The following is a 25,070-nucleotide window of genomic DNA, read 5'->3' as shown; positions in this document are numbered from 1 at the left end:
TTGTCACATTTGCAATAGAGTGGGAATTCGACCACATAACCTCTTCCCCCAGATACCCCAGATCCAACGGTATGAGTGAGAGACACGTGCAGACAGTCAAGAATGCTCTACAGAAGGCCAGGCAAGCCCGAACTGACCCTGACCTTGCCCTCCTATGTCTGCGCACCACCCCTCTGTCCTCATCTACCCCAGGTCCCCTTGAAATCCTGACAGGAAGAAAAGCACGATTCAACATGCCCATAAAGCTGAACTCTCTCCCAAACTTAATCAGAGAATGGCTTCAGGATCGCTTGAATGTACAGAAGATGTACCACGATAGGCATGACGAAGACCTGCCAGTCCTTCAGCCTGGTCAACAAGCCCGTGTCCAGGACTACCAGACAGGGAAATGGATCCCAGCTAAAGTCACCTGACCGAGCGCGGAGCCGAAATCGTACCAGCTTACCACGCAACAAGGAGAGACGCTCATGAGGAACAGAGTCCACATCAGAGACGTTCCTCAAGCAGTAGAGGCAACACCCAAACCACCGGAAGTCCAACTACAACACCACCCTCTGCCACAGCAGCTTCCTTCACAAGCCGGAACTACAACAACCCGATCAGCCCCACCGAAATTGGACCTGTAGACGGTAGCAGGCTAATTGCCCCCCACCATGGGAGAATAATAAGTATTGCCCTCCGGATAACTGCCCCCCGGATAACTGCCCCTCCCCCCCCCCTCACCCGAATCTTTCTAAAGCATTCTTCATGAAAGTCTTCGTGCGTATGTGTTTGTGTGAGTGTGTGAGTGTGTGTGTGTGTGTGCGTGCGTGTGTGTGCGTGTGTGTGTGTGTGTGTGTGTGTGTGTGCGTGTGTGTGTGTGTGTGTGTTAATGTGTGTGTGTATGTGTGTGTGTGTGTGTCTTTATATGTGTCTGAGTTCGTGCGTGCATTTTCTCACGCGTTCATGCGTGTGTTTGTATGTGTGTCTGTGTGTACGTGTAGGTGTGCGTGTCGATATGTGTATCTGTGTGCGTGCGTACAGGACAAGGGAAAGCACAGTTTGGGGAGCCCTGCGCTATAGTCCGCTTATCCAGTGACGCACGAACCCCAATCTGTGTGTTTGTGTGTGTGTGTGTGTGTGTGTGTGTGTGTGTGTGTGTGTGTGTGTGTGTGTGTACGTGTGTGTGTGTGTGTGTGTGTGTGTATGTGTGTGTGCGTGTGTTTGTGTGTGTGTGTGTGTATGTGTTAAAACCAGGAAGCGTCATAGAGATGAACGGTTAATCGTATATGAAATACCGATATATACGTAGTATATACCTCGAAACAACAATAAAACACATAATAACTCAGTTAACACCAACAAAAAAAGAATGGGGGGCAATTGTCCTGGGGTCAATTGTCACGGAGGGGGGGGGGCAACTGTCCAGGTGGCAGTTGTCAGGGGACAATTGTCCGGTAGGCAGTTGTCCGGGTGGCAATTAGTCTAGAACCCAGTAAATTCCCTGTTTTTCTATTTGCAGGGACATATATCCACAGGACTGATGTAGTGAATATAGGGCAAAAATCTTGCAGTCATACTCTTACAGTTCAACAGACCAACAGTGATATTGTGACTAGAATATAGTGCAAATTCGGTTGTGACTTTCCACAGTACTGCAGTTTAGGAAATGCATGCCATTCTCTGTCACTTCCTCCGTTTCCTGCCAGTGATGTATGACGGATGCCAGCAACTTGACCCAAGGCTCAGTGTACATACACTACTGCGGTAGCCTACACATAGTTCCCTTAGCAAAGGAATGCACAGAAAAACATTTGAAGACTTAAAATATTAATGATTATCAAAACTTCATGATTGATATTCCTGAAGACACTGACATCTTGTAAAGACTCTGTGTTTGCCTACATTGCAATGCGTATTACTTATTACAGCAAAATTACAAATACACACAGTTATAATGTATAATACAGTAACACCACAAGGATCCACAAGAAAATCAAATGTAAAAAAACTTATTGTTAAAACAATAGTCTTTTTCTTAACGAAGGGAGATGTAGTATTATCTGCTCATTGGTCATGAATATCAATATAGCCTGGCCACACAGCCAGCCTCAGCTTAGCTCAGCCTCTGCAGCAGTTTGCATTCAGCTTCCACAGTGTCCAGTCTATTACTATCAGTACTCTCTACTTTGTGCTTGTGTAATCAACCTTACCTTTTTAGTCTTATCTACAATACAGTGTAATCATTACTGTACACGCCTTCACAGTGTTGCCTATGTGTGTGAGTGTCGTACTACACATACATTGGGGTGTGCACGTTAAAGATCCCACGATTGACAAAAGGGTCTTTCCTGGCAAAAGTGTATGGGCATAGATAAAAATGTCCACCAAAATACCCGTGTGACTTGGAATAATAGGCCGTGAAAAGTAGGATATGCGCCGAAATGGCTGCGATCTGCTGGCCGATGTGAATGCGTGATGTATTGTGTAAAAAAAAATTCCATCTCACACGGCATAAATAAATCCCTGCGCCTTGAATATGTGTGCGATATAAATTGCATAAAAAAATTAAAGAAATAAAAAAAAATCCCTGCGCTTAGAACTGTACCCACGGAATACGCGCGATATAAGCCTCATATTGATTGATTGATTGATACATCATATAATTTCACTTCCCCAGTCAGCAGATGGCAATTAAGATCTTCAGAATCGAAGACACTAAGGATTTACAGCAACTGCCAGCCTTTGTCGAAACATCCCTCAGCCCAACCCGGAGACATCTGCGACCATAAATTTAGAAAATTAGAAATTTGCTTAATCCTAATATCTTTCCCTTCTCACTCAAGGGACGAAACCACTCCGTGCACGTTGTGGAAAAATCGATTTTGGGGGTGAAATGTATTACATTTCACCACCAGTTTCCTTTACTAGCAAGAAACTGGCATGGTCTTCTCACTTCAATAAGTGTACTTCTTTGATTTGACCAGGATACAACAATTTAGTCTCGGATAAAAAAAATGCATATCGAATCAGAAATCTGAAGTCGGGAGTAATCTGAATTCGTTACACCGGCGTGTTGTTCCATGTGCGAGGTGTATTTTTTTTGTGAGAAAGTGACCACGTGACTAGCACTTATGACCCGAGCGAATTAATCACCACGCAGCGGAAGTACACACTTCGAAGAAGGCTGAGAACTAAATGTATACGTGTTCACGCCCTGGATCGTTGGTACACCTGACTCTATCCCCCACATGTGGTACACCCCTCTCTGTCCCCCGCAGGACAAACCACATGTTAGGTGTCTGCAAATCAATGCCTTAAAATAGTAGATAACTAGACTGTCTTGTATTGAATTTTGTATCATACTGACAGAAACATTGGATAAGCCAGTTTTCTTACCATTTATATTCTCATGTACTGCATAAGAGAAGTCATTACTTTAGAACAGGTCAGAAATACTGTCTACCATGTTCGATATGATTATATAATACTTCTTGCTTGTCAAAAGTCTAATTACTTGTGGATACTGCTTTCCATTTTTGAAATTCAGCTTAGCTTAGTTTAGACTCACGATAGGTACAAAGATCACGGGTTAAGATCCCCCGCAGCTTGTTCGATTTGCTTGGTAGACCCCCACCGCAATACTCGGGTAATATCCCCCGTCGTTATGTTTATCAGAAAAAAGTCTTAATCCACCAACTGGTATCTGACATCTTCAGATGGACTCCAACATTTGGCACAAGGAATAAGTCACCGATTAACTACGAGGTATGTTCCAAACAAAATGATCAAACCGCTGTTATGAATGTCTCAGGTCACAGCTAGATCATGACAAGACATATATCATTGGAAAGACTAAACCTTTAGCTGGTATCACTTGCAAAAATGAGGTAAAAATGGGGTCTTTTAACAAGCATCATGAAGCTGGCTACGTCTTTGGAAGACTGTAGCTGTGTAATGAAACAATGGAAACTGCTTCAAATTTGAAGTAAGATACATAAATCAAAGCTGCTCCATAGTCTACAATTTGGCAAAATAAACAAGGATTCAAAACTGGGGAAAAGGGGAACAACTCAGACAAGCCAAAACGACTTCCGAAGAGTGCTTCAAACAAGAGTAATGTAGCTGATGTGTCAAAACCTAAGAAGTAAGATCAAAACGTGCACATGCGAGAATAAAGTGCAAGACTCAACCTTTCATATGAAACCATCCAGGGAATTCTTCACAACTATCTCCAGCTTCAAAAGCTGGCCGCAAAATGGAGGCCTCATAAGCTGATGGCGGAACGGAAGAAGCATCAGGTACATGTTGCACGCGATCTGCTCAACCGTTTTGAACACTCATCCCGATGTCTGGCAAGACCAGATCGATACTTAAACCGTTCATACATGCATTGCAGAAAAAAGCGTGGACATTAGAGTGGGTAGTTTGTGTGCTGAAGAAAATACGTTTTCTTTGAAAAGACTTTCGACACGTTGAGCACTCAAACCCCGGTTCTTCAGCCAGACAAACATGCCTGTCCAGACGACGTTTATGTGCATAGAATTTGTTGCACACATCACACTTGAAATGTGTGGTGCCTGCATGCATGTTTTTGTGTGTGTGAGCCTGGTAATCAACCTGTCGCAAAAAAACCTTTGTCACAAACAATGCATATGAAACTAGATTTGTTGCCATCATTCTCCCATTTGTGTTTGTATGCTGATCCCCATTCGTCGCATAAATGGAGGGGGGTAACCTTCTTCGGTGAAGAAGTATGTAAAGGGGCTGTCTCTGCTGTAGTCAGCTCACCACTGATGTCCTGGTAGCTGTCGACTACTTAACATGGCACCTTAGCGCGTGGTCCCTGGTCTCCATCTGCCAAAGGAAAACGCTTCAAACGGGTCAGTTTTGCCCTGAAGGATGTGCATTGTCAGCGCGCATAATTATGCGGAGGGGCGTACCATGTAATCCGCCCAAAATGCGGAGGACCTCATCTTGTGTCTGCGGGGGACTGTCATGATGTCATGCTGTCCATGCACTCATAAATACTGAAACGGGTCCGTTCAGGTTTAGAACTTTAATTTCAACTCATCAGGATTCAATCATGTCTTTTAGCCGCCATGTGCTAGCTCCCCAGCGAGTGCTGGGCGGAAACACGTGACACGTGAATAGAACAGACGTATTGTCTCGGCGAGCCATGTATGATACCATGAAAGGGACCTTACCCACTGAGAATAGAGTACCACAAAACAATACTAGATTAGAGCACCTTATCCGCAATGCATGTGTCCTACAACGCGCATACAAGGCTGTAAGGTATCTAAAATTAATCTTTGAGTATTAGAATAGTGATTCAAATGCTAGTGATTCAAATGGAAATGTGTCAGAAATTGATACCTATCTGCAGATTTTTCACGGACTTCGGCAGAAAATTGAACACCACTGTTCACAAGTACACAACGAGACCTAAGTAACCTATTGTACATAATTATAGCCTAGGCAATTCTGCTTCAGATTATCTATAATACATAATGTGATCTACCACAAGCATACCTTCTCGGGGCAATTCTTTGGCAATATCTCACCTCTGCTTCGGCGTGCGGGGGACAGAAGTGGGTGTACCACCTGCGGGGTACAGAGCTAGGTGTACCACGATCCTGGGTGTAGTGTTGTGGTGTTGCTCGTGTGTGCGCTGGGTAATTATGCTGTCAGTGCCAACAAGCCTCTTCGTGTTATCACAGCGGGACTTGTGCATGTGTGCACGGACTAAAGGAGGGGCATGTATGTAATATATGTGTGCATGTTACTGTTTGTTCGTTGTTGTCTTCGTGTGAATGTGTCCGAAGGGATGTTTTGTATACATCAGAAATGTCAGGTTTTCAAATGCTCTCCAAAACGTTTCACTTTTTTTTTCTCCTTTAGACCATAGTTCCCTGGTGGTGCGTGGTCAATTTTCAATTCACGTTGGTTTATTGAATACTGCATGTAAATGCATACCATAATGCGTTTGTCTTGGAATAAAAAACGCTCGCGCTGGACCCGAGTACTCTTCAGACTGGCTCGCTCCCCCAGTATGAAAGTTTTTGTCTTGTGCATGTTTAAGACCAAGTGATTGCTCTGTGTGAATTACAGGCATTCCCTTTGCTATATAACTACATTGCATGCGAGCCGAGGATGTGCGTGGTGACTGGCCTTTCTCTTTTATTTGATCACAGTGAAAAATATACTGCCGACCCTCTTCATAACTGGTGAACTGGTGAACTGGTGGCCCACGAAGTTCTTTTACTGTCCTGGCTCGCGGATTCTTGCATTTATCACGCCCCAGGTAGTTTTACCAAATTCTTTAATGTAAAGTGAAGGTAAAAGACTGAAACATATGTAAACAAAGGAAACCATAAGAAAAAAATACAAATTAATATGATCAGAATCAAAACACAAAATCGCGACCTCTAAACCACCGCAGTCGCGACCGAGCAACCAACGCTTGGTAGAAAATGGGGTACACAAAAAATCAAATTATTCAAACACACAACGCGCAAAGCCTGGCAAATCGTCTCCCATGCGATACGCATGCTTTTTACGACGCTATATTTCTCGTCACTGTGTGACGCGTTCGGCTGTTCTATCAGCTCAATGGCTGGCTGTTGCTCACGGTCTGAATTCGTCCAACCGCCAAGTCGTTTTTGTGGTTTATTTCGCATTAAGGTCCCAGGTAACATTATGAAGTTTTAATACGATCAATCGGACCTATTATCAAGTTAGTGTATCAACTTTTGAACGAACTGCGCCCAGTAGTTTCCCAGCAATAAGCTGTTAAGTCGAGACAGACAGACAGACACACACACACACACACACACACACACACACACACACACACACACACACACACACACACGACTAAAGTCTGCTGAGCCCAAGTACTAGCGTACTCGGGTATAATGTATGTATGTATCAAGTAAACATCTGTATGTGAAAAAAAAGATGCTTGAAAATAAATTCCATTTGATTTAAAAATGAGGGCGAGACAGTGCCGCCACACGCGCACGGCTGATGTTAAAACAATCAAATGAATTAACAAAAAAAAATCCGTTTTGGATAGGCTCATGTCACATGTGGAATGTCTTTCCCATCATTGATTATTTAGAAGATTAAATTTTTTTGGATAGGTTAATATGGTAGCTTCCATACACTGTCTTAATAATATGTTTTGACTAAATGTTTTAACATAAAGGGGGAATCGAGACGAGGGTTGTGGTGTGTGTGTGCGTGTGTGTGTGTGTGTGTTCGTATGTGTGTTCGTGTGTGTGTATTCGTGTGTGTGTGTGTGTGTGTGTGTCTGTCTGTGTGTGTGTCTGTCTGTCTGTCTGTCTGTCTGTCTGTACGTGTGTGTGTGTGTAGAGCGATTCCGACCAAACTACTGGACCGATCTTTATGAAATTTGACATGAGAGTTCCTGGGAATGATATCCCTGATCTTTTTTTCGATAAATACTTTTGATGACGTCATATCCGGCTTTTTGTAAAAGTTGAGGTGGCCCGGCACACCTCATTTTTCAATCACATTGATTGAAATTTTTGTAAAGCAATCTTCGACGAAGGCCGGACTTCGGTATTGCATTTCAGATTGGTGGCTTAAAAATTAATTAATGACTTTCGTCATTAAAAATCTGAAAATTGTAATAATTTTTTTAATATAAAACGATCCAAATTTACGTTAATCTTATTCTACATCATTTCCTTATTCCAAAAACATAAATATGTTATATTTGAATTAAAAACAAGCTCTAAAAATTAAAAATATAAAAATTATGATCAAAATTAAATTTCCGAAATCGATTTAAAAACAATTTCATCTTATTCCTTGTCGGTTCCTGATTCCAAAAACATATAGATATGATATGTTTGGATTACAAACACGCTCAGAAAGTTAAAACGAAGAGAGGTACAGAAAAGCGTGCTATGCAGCACAGCGAAACCACTACCGCGCTGAACAGGCTCGTCAGTTTCACTCCGTTACGCACAAGCGGCGGACTACGGTCATTGTGAAAAAATGCAGTGCGTACAGTTTCATTCTGTGAGTTCCACAGCTTGACTAACTGTAGTAATTTTGCCTTACGCGACTTGTTTATGTTATTGATTATTTGAAAGATTTTTTATTTTGAGTTGGTTCATGTGGCAACGTTTACTACACTGTGTGTGTATAAATATTTGTAACCGTATTAGCAAATTGCAACGTGCACTACTGGTACTGTACTGACGATGGATTAAGGCAAAATACATTGACGGATGTACACGCTCTGGAAGATTGAAAAAGACATCTCTGAGTTATGTCCAGTTTTGTTTTCTATGAGGTATTAAAAATGTGAGTTCCACCATCTTGTCCCGTGTTATATCAACTGGTAGTCTGTAGGTTAACTTTCTTAGTACGGAAGTCTTTGATGTCGTGTTCTACTGTGTCTCTAGACAACACTTTCTGTATAAATCTACAATACTGAGAAAATGTAAGTTTTACGCCCTCACGGCAAAGCCATTAGGGGCATGTTACACGGGAAAACCCGGCTTTGTATGAAAATAAAAAATAAAAATGCAGGGGGGGGGGGGGGATGTAGACAGCTGACAGAGGAGGCCTGAAATGGGCTAGGGACCGGGTTGGGTCGTCTTGGGTCAGTGCTGAAATGGTTACTTTATTGGCTGTTGGCCGAACGGACACCCGAGCTTCATATTTTTGCATGCATGTATTCGTGTTTCCAAGGCCTGAGGCTTTCGCTGTGACCCTGGGATCTTTATCGTGCGCATGCGTGCACACGGGGGTGTTCGGACACCGAGGAGAGTCTGCACAAAGTTGACTCTGGGACACACATCCCGCGCCGAACTTGGGGGTTGAACCCACGCTGATAGTAACAACCGGTTTTAAAGCCAGCGCCTCTACCGACTGGGCAAACTCCCCCCCCCCCCCCCCAATTGGTTGGGGTCAAGAAGTTCCATGGAGGGCGGGGGGTATGGAGTAACACATGGTACAATACTGGAAACCCCCACTGTTTTATATAACCTCAGTTTTCCACAAATGATTTACAGGCATGGGAATTGTCCGCCGAAATGCAAATTTCCGCCGACATTTTTTTTGTTCCGCCGAAAAAGCAAAAGTGTCCGCCGAAAAAATAACTGGTGGAGGTTCCAAAGACTGAATTTAATGGCATATTTGGAGCTCAGATGACACCAAATTGCACCATTTGGGTTCTTTGGTGAACATATTTTTGCGGGAGCCCCCTAGTAAGGCTAGGCGCTTTGGCGCTTACCGCTATTCAGCTTGGCGCTACGAGCTAAATAATACAAATAATGTGAATATCGCAGATACCCACTTCTGGTTTCAACAATGCAATATATTGGTTTTGTTGCAGATATTCACATCGCATCTGATGACAGAGACAACCTCTCTGCCGTTCTCCTTCACCAGCACAGGAAAACGACCGTTTCTGATGGGTTCATTTTGGGATCTGGAAGAGTACATGGTGCCCCCCAAAAAGAAATTTGATCAAGAATCTCTGCTCTTGCTTACGAACATATGCGTTTACTAATCGCCTTAGAATTACCAACACGTTTATCAACATGTACAGTAGCATGTATACCCAGAATCAACTGAAATCAGAGCTCTTTACCTGCTAATGACAACAATAACAACGACGACGACGACAACAACAACTACATCGTTGTCGGTTTTGAAGCTTTGCGCAGATAAACTTTACAAAATGGCAGTGGTTATCTTTTGTGCTGCACTGTTGATTTCAGTTGGAGTTGCTGCTGTTCGTGATGTCGCTCATTCCAGCACCAGGTGGCAACGAACACCATCTGCACGTATGCAACAAACTGGGGGTCATGGCTACCCTTGCGGAGACAATCGCTGTGTGTGCGAGGAATTCACTGCTGACTGTAGCTCGAATCGTCTCAGGTACATTCCCGCACTGCCAGCAAACGTGTCTAAACTGCTGTTCAGTGAAAACGGCCTGAGGTCAAAAATGCTGACTGAGAATTTCTTTGTAAACGCAAGTAACATTCGCGTTCTGGATATCAGTAATAATCATCTGACGTACCTCCAAGGTGGTGTCTTTAGTCCCATTCCAAATCTGGTATCGCTAATTATAGACGATAACCCCATCACATACGACAGTATTGCACATCTTTTTTCGCTTCCATCCTTGAAAAACCTAAGCGCTTCTCATTGTGGCCTTGGACCTTTACCATCGGATGTGTTTGGTGATATTGATACAATTATTGAAGGTTTATACTTATTTGGAAATAGAATAAACCCCCTCAACCTCACGGAATTGTCACCATTAAAACATCTGAAATGGATTAATGTGGCTCAAAATGGAATTACTACTTTCGTGATTGACAATCCGATTGGATTAGTGGAACTGGATGTGTCGTCCAATGCTTTGTATACATTTCCTTCGACCTGCATGAACGGAACGTCACTGTTTCCTGAACTAACAAGATTCGACGTTAGTGCAAATAGGATGCATGCACTAGATTCTTACAGCATTTGTTTACCTGAAGTAGACTTTCTTATCTTATCGGACAACTCATTTGGCAGTATGGACGACGGGGCTTTTAGTGATGAACATTTTCCAAGTCTGAAATATCTTTTCCTTGAAAACAACATATATAGATTGGTGGTATATGAAAAAATGTTTAGTAACACAAAGCTGACAGAACTGGTGCTGAACAATAATAATATACATTTTGGAGATTTGACTTCAGTATTGAGCGACGCATTTGCACATTGCACCAGTCTGACAGTGTTGTACCTGGACGGGAACAACTTTGAGGGTGTGGACGGTGAAAGGTTTCAACAGCTCTTTGGGCACCTTCCCTTGACGTATCTTTCTATGAGACGATGCCAGATGAGTGGCATATTTAAAAACACTTTTGCCCCGCTGTCTGGGTTGATAAGACTTGATCTTCGGAGTAATCGTATAACCAACATTCCTGACGGGGCCTTTGATTTGCATCCAAATTTGACAGATCTTTATCTTTCTCAAAACACAATTTCTGTGGTTCGAGAAACAACCTTTTCTGAAAGCACACGCACACAGTTTGTGAAGTTGCTCCTTGGTTACAATCCGTTTGTGTGCTCTTGTGACCTGCTGTGGTTTCGAACTTGGCTTGCGTCAAACCGATCGTTGTTCTATGAGTTTGAATTTCTCGATCCTCCTCAATACAACTGCACCAATATTCCAGGGAAGATGGTGGAACACTTTACAATGGTACATCAAGCTTGTTTGTTAAGCCGAGAAGCGAGTATCCAGGTAACGGTGATATCCAGTTTATCATTTTTTGTCTTCACTGTTGCGTCTTTGCTCTTTCGCTATCGCTGGCACCTTCGTCTGATTCTCTACGAGGTCTTTCGGGGAAGACGACATATCAGGCAACGACGTCTCATGGCTGGTAACTTTACCTATGACGTCTTTGTATCCTACGCCTCCGAAGATCTTCCCTGGGTCCGAGAGCACCTCATGCCGGAGCTGGAGGACCGCCTGGGGCTGAGTCTGTGTGTCCACGAGAGAGACTTCATCCCCGGCAAGAACATCGTGGACAACATTGCAGACTGTGTTCAAAGCAGCAAGAAGATCCTGATGGTCTTTTCCAGGGACTTTGTCAAACGCCAATGGTGTCAATTCGAGCTTACGTTTTGTCTAAGCCATGCCATGGACTATGACGATGCTCTGATCATCGTGTGTGTAGATGACGTGACATCGAGTGAGATGACGTCAGCCATGATGGCTGTGCTTAAAACGACGACGTACATCCAGTGGGAGGAGATTGGTGACGCAATGGAAGCCTTTTGGGGACGTCTCCGCCTTTCGTTGAACGAGATTACAGCACAGATAGGCCCAAAGTGAGCACCGACTGTGATCTGGTGTTATAGAAGTTGGCTGGTTGGCTGTTGGTTTTTCACGTCGCTTCAACCTATGTAGCTGTTCGAGACCGATTCTGATTCCATTCTCCTTCCGTACAAGGTGGTCTCTGTTTTAAATTATCTAAGGTTGATCACAGTACGACGAAAAAGGTTCTACAAATATCATATTTTTTCCTACTTGTTACTTATCAAAACCGTGTCCGTTGCTTTGTCTGTGTCTTAAGTTCCGTTCGATGCATTTAAGAAACATGGTTAACTTGCTCATGCTGGTTGCGACAATAAGGCGATGAAATCAGGTAAGAGGATCACAAATACGAAATAGTTGGACAGAACAACCTAAACATGAACTATAGATGTCGCGAGATGGGTTGCAGGGTAGATTCTAAATCGACAAACCGCCAGCCGCGGTGTGTAGTGTGTCCGTGTTTCGTGACCGCATTGCGGGGAGCACGTGAATTTGGTGCGTCGCTAGCGCTCACCCGTCGTCTGCGCTCAGCGCTGAACGGGATTCGGGGCAGAAGCCAAAGAACTTTGAAAGCAGTAACACCTCGATTGTGTGTTCTGGAATGTGGCGCGACTGCTGTCGGCCCAAGTACGTGGTGTGACTCATGTCAACCCGGTCAAGTTTTCAACATTATTGTTGACGTCGGCTTTGCCGTGAAAAGGGAAATATTCACCAGGGGAAGGATAGAGGTTCTTCCATGTGAGTATTTTTGTGTGTGTGTAAATGTCTTCTGTTGTACACGTGTTTTGGTCTCTAGTTTGTGTTGTAGGTCGGGTGGAGGGTGGTAAAAGGGAGGTAGAATTTAGCTCATGGCCTTTTCACTTTATTTCATTCCCCCTTCATTGTCATTCACGCTCATTTTGGTTATCATTCCATGCTCTGAAATAAGCGTGTTTTCCTGGTTGGAAAATGTTACATGAATTTGTGAAATGAGTCTAAAGTTGCAAGACTTGAAAGTGACAGTAAGGTTGATTTTTGGTCACACACTCCAGTTAGCTTTTGTGTAAATATTATGGGGTGACCTCTGTTTTGTTTGTTGGCTAAACTCTTTTTGCCTTGTGAATCATGTCGCATTTGAGTACCATGTGTTCTAATTATGGCCTTATAGGCCTGTGTTTTTCTTTCATTTATTTGTCGAGCACGGCCTCATCTGCAAACTGAAAAGGGTGCCTGCGTGGAGTTTCGTCACAAGGGCGAGATTGTCGTCTGGAGTCCCGCTGCCCGTCGTTGGCTGTCCTCGCCGTCGCCGATATCGTCTTGTCATCTGTCATCTACTCGTCTGTCATCATCGCCGTCACTGCTTCCCTGACAGTGCAGGCTGTTCGTCGTTCTCAGCGCACTGGGTCAGGGGAGGCCATCGTCTATCGTCAGCGTCTGTTCGTCTTCCTCTTTCCCCCTTCATCAGTTCTGCCCAACGCTTGCAGACAGGGGTCGAAGGAGGGGGAGATATCTACATCGTGTCTATTCGTTTTCCTCTTTCCCCCTTCGTCGGTACTGCTCAACGCCTGCAGTAAAGGGGTAGAAGGAGGGGGGAGATGTTTCATCGTCTGTTCGTCTGTCTAACTCCTTTCAACGTTACTGCTCAACGCTTGCAGTAAGGGGGTAGGCAGGGGAGATCATCATCTTCGCACTCACTCCGTGTCATCAGCGCAAGCATCTAGTTGGCGTTCGTCACACTCGCCATTCGCATCTTGGCTGATTTAAAGGGAAGTAACTTTCACATGTCATTCTAGCTTGAACAAGCGCCAGTCATTGCTCGAGGGTTTATAACCCGAGTTCGGCGTAGATATGTTGGTGAAGAACACGTTTGCACTCACCTTTAAGGCCGTACGGGTGGCATTGTCGCACATTCAGCTACCTTAGTATTTCATTGACAAAAGTGACAGTTGTGTTGTTTATTTTTGCTTTCTCACATGTGTGCGTGGCCTTATGTATGTCGTTGCCATATCCACATGTATGTTGATGTGCAATTGTGTTGACATGTTTTGCATTATCATCATTGCTGTCACCCTTCATTCCTGATCATCAATCATCATCATCATCACTAACTTTCTGTGTGCTGTAGTAGAGCAGAGCCCAGCAGTTCTTGTTCATTCCCCCATCATTTTCATCAACATCCTTTCATTCTCATCCACTCATCCTTTATTTTCTAGCAGCAATAAAGTCTTCATTTTGTTGAACTTTACCACTTGAGTTCCTGACTCCTTCTGTGTGAGAAGTTAAGGTCCTACCTATCAGGTTGGTCGCGACAATAGACAAAGGAGCAGACAGCTGGGTTGCCTACACAGCTTGCAGTAGATCTAGAGGTTGTATTTTCCGCTCCTTTGTGAAAATTATCATTGTTGCCGTCATCGTAGGCCCTAACTCCTTCCTGTTTCTGGTTCTGCCTATTAATGTGCTGTGTTGTCCGTTCCTCTCTGTCTACGCCTTTTACAGAACAAGACACGTAGGCTTAAGTCTGAAAGCAACGTGGAATCTTATCCCGAAAGAGAGATTGGCAGATAAGGAGATTCTCCTTCTCTCATTGCAGGGGTGCCTCCATTTGTAAAGGCGGGTCTTACTAATTCCACGATCGGGTTCCCATGTGCTTTTTATATTTAGTCAAGTTTTGACTAAATATTTTAACATCGAGGGGGAATCGAAACGAGGGTCGTGGTGTATGTGCGTGTGTGTGTGTGTCTGTGTGTGTGTGTGTGTGTGTGTAGAGCGATTCAGACTAAACTACTGGACCGATCTTTATGAAATTTGACATGAGAGTTCCTGGGTATGAAATCCCCGAACGTTTTTTTCATTTTTTTGATAAATGTCTTTGATGACGTCATATCCGGCTTTTTGTGAAAGTTGAGGCGGCACTGTCACGCCCTCATTTTTCAACCAAATTGGTTGAAATTTTGGTCAAGTAATCTTCGACGAAGCCCGGACTTCGGTATTGCATTTCAGCTTGGTGGCTTAAAAATTAATTAATGACTTTGGTCATTAAAAATCTGAAAATTGTAAAAAAAAAAAAAAAAATTTTATAAAACGATCCAAATTTACGTTTATCTTATTCTTCATCATTTGCTGATTCCAAAAACATAAATATGTTATATTCGGATTAAAAACAAGCTCTGAAAATTAAATATATAAAAATTATTATCAAAATTAAATTGTCGAAATCAATTTAAAAACACTTTCATCTTATTCCTTGTCGGTTCCTGATTCCAAAAACATATAGATATGATATGTTTGGATTAAAAACACGCTCAGAAAGTTAAAACAAAGAGAGGTACAGAAAAGCGTGCTATCCTTCTTAGCGCAACTACTACCCCGCTCTTCTTGTCAATTTCACTGCCTTTGCCATGAGCGGTGGACTGACGATGCTACGAGTATACGGTCTTGCTGAAAAATGGCATTGCGTTCAGTTTCATTCTGTGAGTTCGACAGCTACTTGACTAAATATTGTATTTTCGCCTTACGCGACTTGTTTTGTTTGTGTACAGTCTGCCGTGTGTGTGTGAGCCACGCGCTTTGCTCTGTAAGAGGACTTTACTGTTAAGAAAATGAAGGGTGCTTATATCTTCATTGCAGTAGCCGAACAGCAACAAGGAAAATGTAATTATCTTTTAAAAAATTCTTTCTCCAGATTTAAGTGTTATTCATTTTTGGTTGCTGCTCTAGATCTCCGTCGAAATATTTTGTAAAGTTCCTCTCGAGGGTGACTAAAAAGTGTGTGTGTGTGTGTGTGTGTGTGTGTGTGTGTGTGTGTGTGTGTGTGTGTGTGTGTATGTGTGTGTGTGTGTGTGTGTGTGTGTGTATGTGTGTGTGTGTGTGTCTGTGTCTGTGTCTGTGCTTTAATGAGTCACGTATATCAACATCTGTTTCATCATTTGAACACATCTCACGCTCTCTTACAAACACTCTGAAACAAGTCTGACCTAAAACTGGGGCATACATTCAAAATAGTTGTGTCGTTGTAATCATGTCAGGTCATGATTAAAACTACTCTATGATATGGTTCCTTGTTTGCAGTAAAAACAACAACAAAACACTCTCAAGCAGTACCCAGCAATAAGGAAAAAATAGTCTTGTTCGGTTGATACAAGAAGGAAGAGGAAGAAAAAACAACTGGATTGTTTTTCTTTTCCTTGTCTCACGCATTTACAAAATAGAAGTCGACATCCCTGGACGTCTATTTAGATTTGTGTTGCCTTTCAAATTTGATGCAGTTGGAAAAAGGAGTCATAGTGTTTCGTGGTAGCACTGGCACTGGGCTTACTGCTGATAAGAGTGTCGAGCAACAACTTAATGATTGTGTCGGACGCGGAGGCTCAACCCGCGACATACTCAGCGTTCTACAATGAAAACGATCCGTTGAACATTGCGGCGTAAATCAAATGTTGACATAAAAGTCAGTGTCACTGAGCAAGTTAAGGTAAGTAAGCAATCCAACACAATTCAATCAATGAAAGAGCTGTTAAAGACGCATGCACCCTTTTTATGCCATTCATTCATTAAAAATATTTGGACAGACTGACGTAGAATGTCTTTCCCATCATTGGTGATTTAAAAGATTTTGTTTTTTCGATATGTCCCCAGGGAGTTTTAACTTGATTAATTTTTATATTGTCGATTATTTTAAAGTTGTTTGATAGGTTCATGTGGAAATGTTTACTACATTAGCGAAATGTATTCTGCACTTTTGATATTGACGATAACAATTTGATGTATTACAAAACAAAGCGTTAAATTAAAAAAAATAAACTGTGAATGTTACGTTTTGTTTCGTCATAATTAAATCAAATGTTCCAAAATATATCTTTTTTGTACATGTATTTTGATTCTGACTCTTGGAGTGCTGGCTGTCGTTTTTTATTTTTTTAAGGCATAGAAAGCTGATGACTATACACGCTAATTGCTTTACCCACAGCTGGAGACAGACTAAATTAAGTTCCCTGCAAAATATTGTGGTCTAGGAGCCCTTAAATGTTGGGATATTTGAATTTTTATTTTGATCTAGATGGTCCTATTTATAGATTTGGCAACACATGTAACGTTGATGCAAGGGAGCTTTGTTGACGTCCTCACTTTTTCAGAGGCTAGAACAAGCTGTAATGCATGTATTATGGTCCGCGCATGGTGACATATCGTCATTATATGGTCTTATGGTGCGTTTGACATCGATTGTGGGCAAACTACACTTTGTAAACACGGGAGTGCGTTAGTATGCCTTTAATATTGACGTCGAAAATCGTTTACGAATGAAAACGCTCTGCAAGATTAACAAGTTGCATGAGGGGAAATTACTACATTTAGCCAAGCTGTCGATCTCACAAAATAAAACTGAACGCACTGCACTTTTTCACCAAAACCGTATAGCATCGTCAGTCCCCCGCCCGTGATAAATGTAGTGACATTGACAAGCCAGAATAGCGCGGTAGTGGTTGCGCTGCGCAGGATAGCACGCTTTTCTGTATCTCTTTTTTTCTGAGCTTGGTTTTTATCCAAAAATAACATATCTATATGATTTTGGAATCAGGAACCAACAAAAACTAAGATGAAATTGTTTTTAAAACCAATTTCGGAAATTTTTTATTGCAATCATAATTGTATTATTTTTAATTTTCAGAGCTCGTTTTTAATCAAAAGATCACATTTATATGTTTTTGGAATCAGAAAACGATGAGAAATAAGATGACATTATTTTTGGATAGTTTTCTAAAATATTAATTTAAATTACAATTTTCAGATGTTAAATGACCAAATTAATTAATTAATTAATTATTAAGCCTCCCAGCTGAAATGCGATATCAAAGTCCGGCCTTCGTTGAAGATTGTTTGACAAAAAATCCAATCAATTTGGTTGAACATTAAGGGTGTAACAGTGCCGCCTCAACTTTCACAAAAATCCGGATATGAAGTCATCAAAGACATCTATAGGAAAAATGAAACAAACACTGGAGATATCAAACCCAGAAACTCTCATGTGAAGTTTCATGAAGATAAGACTAGCAGTTTTCTCGGAATCGCTTTATACATATTCACATACACACCCACATACATACACACACCATGAACCTCGTCTCGATTCCCAGTCTATGTTAAAACATTTAGTCAAAACTTGAAAATGTAAAAGCGACATCTGTGTGTTATGTTCGGTTTTGTATTCTAAGAGGTGGGAGGGGTCCTGATTTGGCCTATATGGTCCGCTGGACCCAAAAATCAACAACTAACTAACTAACTATTCTAAGAGGTTTTTAAATACCTGGGTTCCACCACCTCGTCCACCGTTGGACAACATTTAGAATCAAAAAGCATAAATGTGACCCTCCACCACGAAATGAGTCGCATGTCACCTCGCGCGGTTCTGCGCTAGGCTTAAAATAAGTCCGGGGAGTGTCTGGTAACAGTGTGAGGGTCACCTTAGTCACAGGCTTATAACTCAAACAGTTTTCACTCTTAAACGTGTTACCAATATCGCAGATACCCACTTCTGCTTTCAGCATTGCGAACTGTATATTAATGTTTTGTTGCAGATATTTACATCGCATCTGGCATAAGAGACAACCTCTCTGCCGTTCTACTTGATGAGCTCTGCATGGACGACGTCCGTTTCTAACGTGTTCATTTTGGGACCTGGCTAAGTACATGTTTAAAAAAAAAGTGAAATTGGATTGAGAACCTTTGCTCTTGCTTACAAAATGTTGTATTCACCAATCGCCTTAGAAATATGAACACGTGTATCAGTATGTACACTAGCCTGTATACCCAGATTCAACTAAAATCAGCGCTGTTTACCGGCTGAAGACAACGATAACAACGACACCAAAAACACCAACACCAACACCAACAACAACACCAACACCAACAACAACACCAACACCACCACCACCACCACCAACAACAACAACAACAACAACAACAACAACAACAACAACAACAACAACAACAACGACATTGTCGGTTTTGAACCTTTGCGCAGGCATACTTTACAAAATGGCAGTCGGCATCTTTTATTTTGCAGTGTTGCTTTCAGCTGGAGTTGCTGCTGTTCTTGATGTCGCTCATCCCAGCACCATGTGGCAACGAACACCATCTGCACGTATCCAACAAAGTGGAGTTCAAGGCTTCCCTTGTGTAGACAATCGCTGTGTGTGCTATGTATTTCGCTATTTATATGCAGACTGTAGCTACACACGGCTTCAGTATATACCTGCACTACCAGCCAACGTGTATGGACTGCTGTTCAATGGAAACGAACTGAGGTCGGATATGCTGACTGAGAATTTCTTTGTAAACGCAAGTACCATTCGCGTTCTTGACATCAGTTATAATCATCTGACGTCCGTCCCACGGGGTGTCTTCAGTCCGATTCCAAATCTGGAATGGCTTCTTATAAACGAAAACCCTATCACATACGATGGTATTGCACGTCTTATTTCGCTGCCATCCCTGAGAAACCTAAGCGCATTTGGGTGTGACCTTGGGCCTCTGCCATCTGATGTGTTTGGTGATATTGATTCAAATATTGAACAATTGTCTTTATGGGAAAACAGAATAAACCCCCTCAACCTCACAGAATTGTCACCATTAAAACATCTAAAATTTGTCCATCTGGCTTTAAATGGATTTAATACTCTCAAGATTGACAATCCGATTGGATTAGTGGAACTGGATGTCTCATACAATGATTTGAAGTCCTTTCCTTCGACCTGCATGAACGAAACGTCACTTTTTCCTGAACTAAAAAAATTCAGATTGAATTCAAATAGGATAAGGATACTCGGTTTTCACAACATTTGTCTACCTGCATTAGAGCATCTTGATTTAAGTGACAACTCCGTTGCCATTATACACGAAGGAATGTTTAGTGATGAAAGGTTTCCAAGTCTGAAATTTCTTTACTTTCAAAGAAACAAGGGTGATAGTTATTATCTAGATAAGAAGCAGTTTATTAACACAAATCTGACAGTTTTAGTGCTGGACAATAACAATATACTGTTTGGAGATGTGATCCGAGTATCCAGCGACGTATTTGCAAATTGCACAAGTCTAGCATATTTGTCCCTGGACGGGAACAGCTTTGAGAATGTGGACGGTCAAAGATTTCACCAGCTCTTGGGGCACCTTCCCTTGATGTATCTTTCTATGCGACGATGCCAGATGAGTAGTATATTTGAAGACACTTTTGCCCAGCTGTCTGGTTTGAGAATACTTGATCTTCGGAGTAATCGTATAACCAATATTCCTGACGGGGCCTTTGATTTGCATCCCCATTTGACATTTCTTCTTCTTTCTCATAACACAATTTCTGTGATTCGAGAAACAACCTTTTCTGAAAGCACACGCACACAGTTTGTGACGTTGCTCCTTGGTTACAATCCGTTTGTGTGCTCTTGTGACCTGCTGTGGTTTCGAACTTGGCTTGCGTCAAACCGATCGTTGTTCTATGAGCTTCCATTTCGCGATTCTCCTGAATACAACTGCACCAATATTCCAGGGAAGATGGTGGAAAGATTTACAATGGTACATCAAGCTTGTTTGTTAAGCCGAGAAGCGAGTACCCAGGTAACGGTGATATTCAGTTTATCATTTTTTGTCTTCACTGTTGCGTCTTTGCTCTTTCGCTATCGCTGGCACCTTCGTCTGATTCTCTACGAGGCCTTTCGGGGAAGACGACATATCAGGCAACGACGTCTCTTGGCTGGTAGCTTTACCTATGACGTCTTTGTATCCTACGCCTCCGAAGATCTTCCCTGGGTCCGAGAGCACCTCATGCCGGAGCTGGAGGACCGCCTGGGGCTGAGGTTGTGTCTCCACGAGAGAGACTTCATCCCCGGCAACAACATCGTGGACAACATTGCAGACTGTGTGCACAGCAGCAAGAAGATCCTGATGGTCTTTTCCAGAGACTTTGTCAAGCGCCAGTGGTGTCAGTTCGAGCTTACGTTTTGTCTAAGCCATGCCATGGACTATGACGATGCTCTGATCATCGTGTGTGTAGATGACGTGGCATCGAGTGAGATGACGCCAGCCATGATGGCTGTGCTTAAAACGACGACATACATCCAGTGGGAGGAGAGTGGTGACGCACTGGAAGCCTTTTGGGGACGTCTCCGCCTTTCGTTGAACGAGATTGCTGCACAGATAGGTCCATAGTGAGTATGGACAGTGATCTGGTGTTATAGAAGTCGGCTGATTGATTCTCGATTTTTCACGTCGCTACAATCTATGTAGCTATTCCAGACCGATTCAATATCGATCCAGACACACACAATATCCTTCTCCTTTCTAGCATGGTGGCCTCTGCGTTTGAAACTTTTTAAGGTTATCACAGTACCGCGAAGAAGGTTATAAAAATATCATCTCTCTTCCAAGGTCTTGTCCTTTGCTTTGCCTGTCTTTCAAGTTCCGTTCGATGCATTTAAACAAATGTTAAAGGCATATGTACGCGCTCCCGTGTTTACAAAGTGTAGTTTGCCCATAATCGATGTCAAACGCACCATAAGACCATGTAATGACGATATGTCGCCATGCGCGGACCATATACATGCATTACAGCTTGTTTTAGAGTCTCAAAAACTTTGGATGTAAACAAAGACGCGGAGTTATTTCTCTTGCGTCAACGCTACCTCTGTTGGCAAATCTATAAATAGGACGATCCAGATCAAAATGAAAATTAACATATCTCAACATTGAAGGGGTCCTAGACCACAATATTTTGCAGGGAACTTAATTTAGCATGTCTCCAGCTGTTGGTAAAGCAATTAGCGTGTATAGTCATCGAGTACATATGGCTTTAACTTTCTCGTTCTGGCTGCGACGAAAAGGCGATGAAAATAGCTGGACACAATAACCTAACCATGCACTATAGACAAAGAAGCAGACAGCTAGGTTGCCTACACAGCTTACAGTAGATCTAGAGGTTGTATTTTCCGCTCATGTTTGAACAATATCATTGTTCCAGTTATCGTAGGCCCTTATCCCTTTCTGTTTTTATTATATTATATGAAGTCTTATATCGCGCGCGTATCTCCAGACTCGGACTCAAGGCGCAGGGATCTATTTATGCCGTGTGAGATGGAATTTGTTACACAATACATCACGCATTCACATCGACCAGCAGATCGCAGCCATTTCGGCGCATATCCTACTTTTCACGGCCTATTATTCCAAATCACACAGGTATTTTGGTGGAAATTTTTTTAATCTATGACTATACAATTTTGCCAGGAAAGACCCTTTTGTCAATCGTGGGATCTTTAACGTGCACACCCCAATGTAGTGTACACGAAGGGACCTCGGTTTTTCGTCTCATCCGAAAGACTAGCACTTGAACCCACCACCTAGCTTAGGAAAGGGGGGAGAAAATTGCTAACGCCCTGACCCAGGGTCGAACTCGCAACCTCTCGCTTCCGAGCGCTAGTGCGTTACCACTCGGCCACCCAGTCGGGTTTTAGGTTCTGCCTGTTCGTCTTTGTGTAAGCGAATCGCAGATCGAGACACTTGCGCTTTGAATTTTATCCCAGGAGAGATTGGTTGAAAAACGAAATTCTTCTTTTCTCATTGCAGGGTTACCTCCATTTGCCAAGGCGTTTCTTACTGATTCCATGATCGTGTCCCCATGTCCGTTTTTGTTGTTTTAGTGTGTGTGTGTGTGTGTGTGTGTGTGTGTGTGTGTGTGTGTGTGTGTGTGTGTGTGTGTGTATGTGTGTGTGTGTGTATGTGTGTGTGTCTGTGTGTGTGTGTGTGTGTGTGTGTGTGTGTGTGTGTGTGTGTGTGTGTGTGTGTGTTTTAAAACCCAAGGTTGTAAGCAAAAGAAGATTGTCACTGAACCGAACAATGTTTGTGGGTTCAGAATGCATTTCTATTCAAAAGGTTCTAAAACAGTTGAAATGTCAGAGTTCCATTTACGTGCATCTCATTTACGTCTCCTGTATCCCTTGTGCAGTGCATCATTCGAATTATTGAAGAACGCCAATGTATGTAAACAAGTTACTCTGTACAAATCTTATAAGATGTTTGATAGCTTGTTGACAGACCAGCTTTTTTGGTGGTCCGAAGGATAAATATTTGCTGTGGTTGATAAATATGAAACATGAGTCGACATTCTCCCAGAGAAACAACAAAAAATGCTTGTCTGACAACAAGCAACCAAACATAGTTTTTTGTTCATCATTTTGAAAGAGCAAAGGTACGCACAATTATAGAGCTGGATTCGTATTCTGAACGTAATTTGAAGAATGTAATTCAGGGCCCCGAAGCGCGTCAGAAGTTCGACATAACACGTCATACTTGTGTGTGACGTCAAATGTTGTAAAAATGTACAGATCTGCCATCATATTTGCGATTTCAGTAAGTTTTTGGCATATACTTTTCTTTTAAATATTTTATTACTTTTCGTTGTGCATTCTGCGATTAAAGATATCATTTGCAAATTGACGATGAGTCGCCGCGGTAATTATCAACATGGATTGGGTTTTTGAGAGTGAATGCTTACAGTCGTTGTCCACCATCAAATAATCTGCCTGATTGGCTTTAATTTTGACAGTTAACCGTTTTACCTGGAGCTCAAACCCATTCACCTCTTCGATTTGTCCCATATGAACGGTATTTTTGTTTTGTTACCCAACTGGTTGAGAATAAAAACTGAGTATAATGATAATATTTGTTGTGGTGATATGCATGATCATAACCTGTAACGCCTTTCGCGACGGTTTAGGAACGTGTCTCCCTCTGCATAGACGTACATTCTAAAATAATGTAGTTTGCAATTACGGTGGAGAATGTTCATGGATTATTTCTTATAATGCTTGTATTATGTTTGTGTATGTAGCCTACAGCATGGTTTCACTTGAAATGTTTTGCTTGTGTGGTAATATTAATTGCATTTTTGATTTTTACATAATTTATCATAGTTACCCTAAAAGATAAAAATGCACTGTCGTTGTCAAGAAGTGGCTTAGTTTTTGTCTTTATTAACATATACTTTTTCCGATATTGCCAGGTGCAGTATTTCACGTCACCCGCCGACCAAATATCTTGGGCCTGTGCGAGTGTTTCCTATTCCTTTATTCCTCTATTTATTTATTTAGGAGGATTTATATCGCGCACGTATTTCACCACACAAGGCGATTCGAGGCGCATGTTACCTATTAATGCCGTGTGAGATGGAATTTTTTACACAATCTTTCTTTCCTTTAAAAACAAATCTTTCTTTCTTTCTCGACAGTTACCCTGAGCAGGATCTTGAAGGATACTTTGTATGACTGAAGTTACAACGACAATATCAAATCATTTTTTCCTGTTCGGCACATGCGATCTACAGATATCAACCCATTTCATTACTCCGTTAGCTTTTAGTCACCCTCGAGAGGCTTTTTACAAAATATTTGTCAACGGAAAGCAGCAATCTAAAATGAACAATAACAATAACACTTAACATGCAAAAACAAAAATTAAAAAAACAAAATAATTTTCCTTCTTCCTGTTCGGCTCCTTCAATGAAGATTTAAGCACCCTCCATTTTCCTAACTGTAAGGTACCCTTACAAATGAAAGAGCTTGGCTCACACACACACACACACACACACACACACACACACACACACCACACACACACCACACACATAGTGTCTTATTTGTTTCTTCTTGCATACTTATAATATCTTGTTGTTTTAATGATATGAACAATGAGAATATTATAATAAAATGAAACTTGTTATGCTCAATGTTTTGTTTTGACCACGTAGTAAGCCATTCCACCTGCTGTGTGTGTGTGTGTGTGTGTGTGTGTGTATGTATGTGTGTGTGTGTGTGTATGTGTATGTGTGTGTTTGTGTGTGTGTGTGTGTGTGTATGCGTGTATGTGTGTGTGTGCGTGTTGTGTGTGTGCGTGTGTGTGTATGAGTGTGAGTGTGTGTATGTGTGTGCGTGTGTGTGTGTGCGTGTTTGTGTGTGTGTGTGTGTGTGTGTGTGTGTCTGTGTGGGCAGTTACCCAAGGCAAAATCTTCAAGGATATTTTTTGACTCAACAGCATTTTCCTTTTCTTCCTGTTTAGCACTTCAAATAACAGCACACTTATTTTTGCCTGATGCAAGGTCCTGCTTCATGACCTTTGTGCACTAAAAGAAGAAAGACCTACGAACCAACGCACTCAGAGTACACACACATACACACGCATGTGTGTGCACGCATTTGCGTACATATACACG

The 25,070-nt window shown here is 42.1% G+C and overlaps 3 protein-coding genes across 5 annotated transcripts in view; 2 read left to right on the top strand and 1 right to left on the bottom strand.

The window, feature by feature from the left end:
- LOC138980349 (uncharacterized) overlaps positions 1 to 25,070 on the bottom strand; it is a 133,522-nt gene that overhangs the window by 82,557 nt on the left and 25,895 nt on the right. The gene's annotated exons all lie outside the window — the stretch shown is intronic.
- LOC138980334 (toll-like receptor 2) lies at positions 5,679 to 15,695 on the top strand. Of its 2 annotated transcripts, XR_011460296.1 has the most exons (3): positions 5,679 to 5,742; positions 9,359 to 12,580; positions 12,990 to 15,695. XR_011460296.1 is itself a non-coding variant. In XM_070353197.1 (2 exons), the coding sequence occupies exon 2, from the start codon at positions 9,623 to 9,625 to the stop codon at positions 11,858 to 11,860; it is 2,238 nt and encodes a 745-aa protein (XP_070209298.1). In that variant the 5' UTR covers positions 5,679 to 5,742; positions 9,359 to 9,622; the 3' UTR covers positions 11,861 to 15,695. The 2 variants fall into 2 exon arrangements, 1 of the variants encoding a protein (XP_070209298.1); XM_070353197.1 differs by having other exon boundaries at positions 9,359 to 15,695.
- LOC138980335 (toll-like receptor 13) lies at positions 15,715 to 24,580 on the top strand. Its single transcript, XM_070353198.1, has 2 exons — positions 15,715 to 16,292; positions 18,394 to 24,580. The coding sequence occupies exon 2, from the start codon at positions 18,854 to 18,856 to the stop codon at positions 21,014 to 21,016; it is 2,163 nt and encodes a 720-aa protein (XP_070209299.1). The 5' UTR covers positions 15,715 to 16,292; positions 18,394 to 18,853; the 3' UTR covers positions 21,017 to 24,580.

This window comes from Littorina saxatilis, linkage group LG11, assembly GCF_037325665.1.
Source record: "Littorina saxatilis isolate snail1 linkage group LG11, US_GU_Lsax_2.0, whole genome shotgun sequence".
Lineage (NCBI taxonomy): Eukaryota > Metazoa > Mollusca > Gastropoda > Littorinimorpha > Littorinidae > Littorina > Littorina saxatilis.
This window is presented reverse-complemented; position numbering and strand designations above follow the sequence as displayed.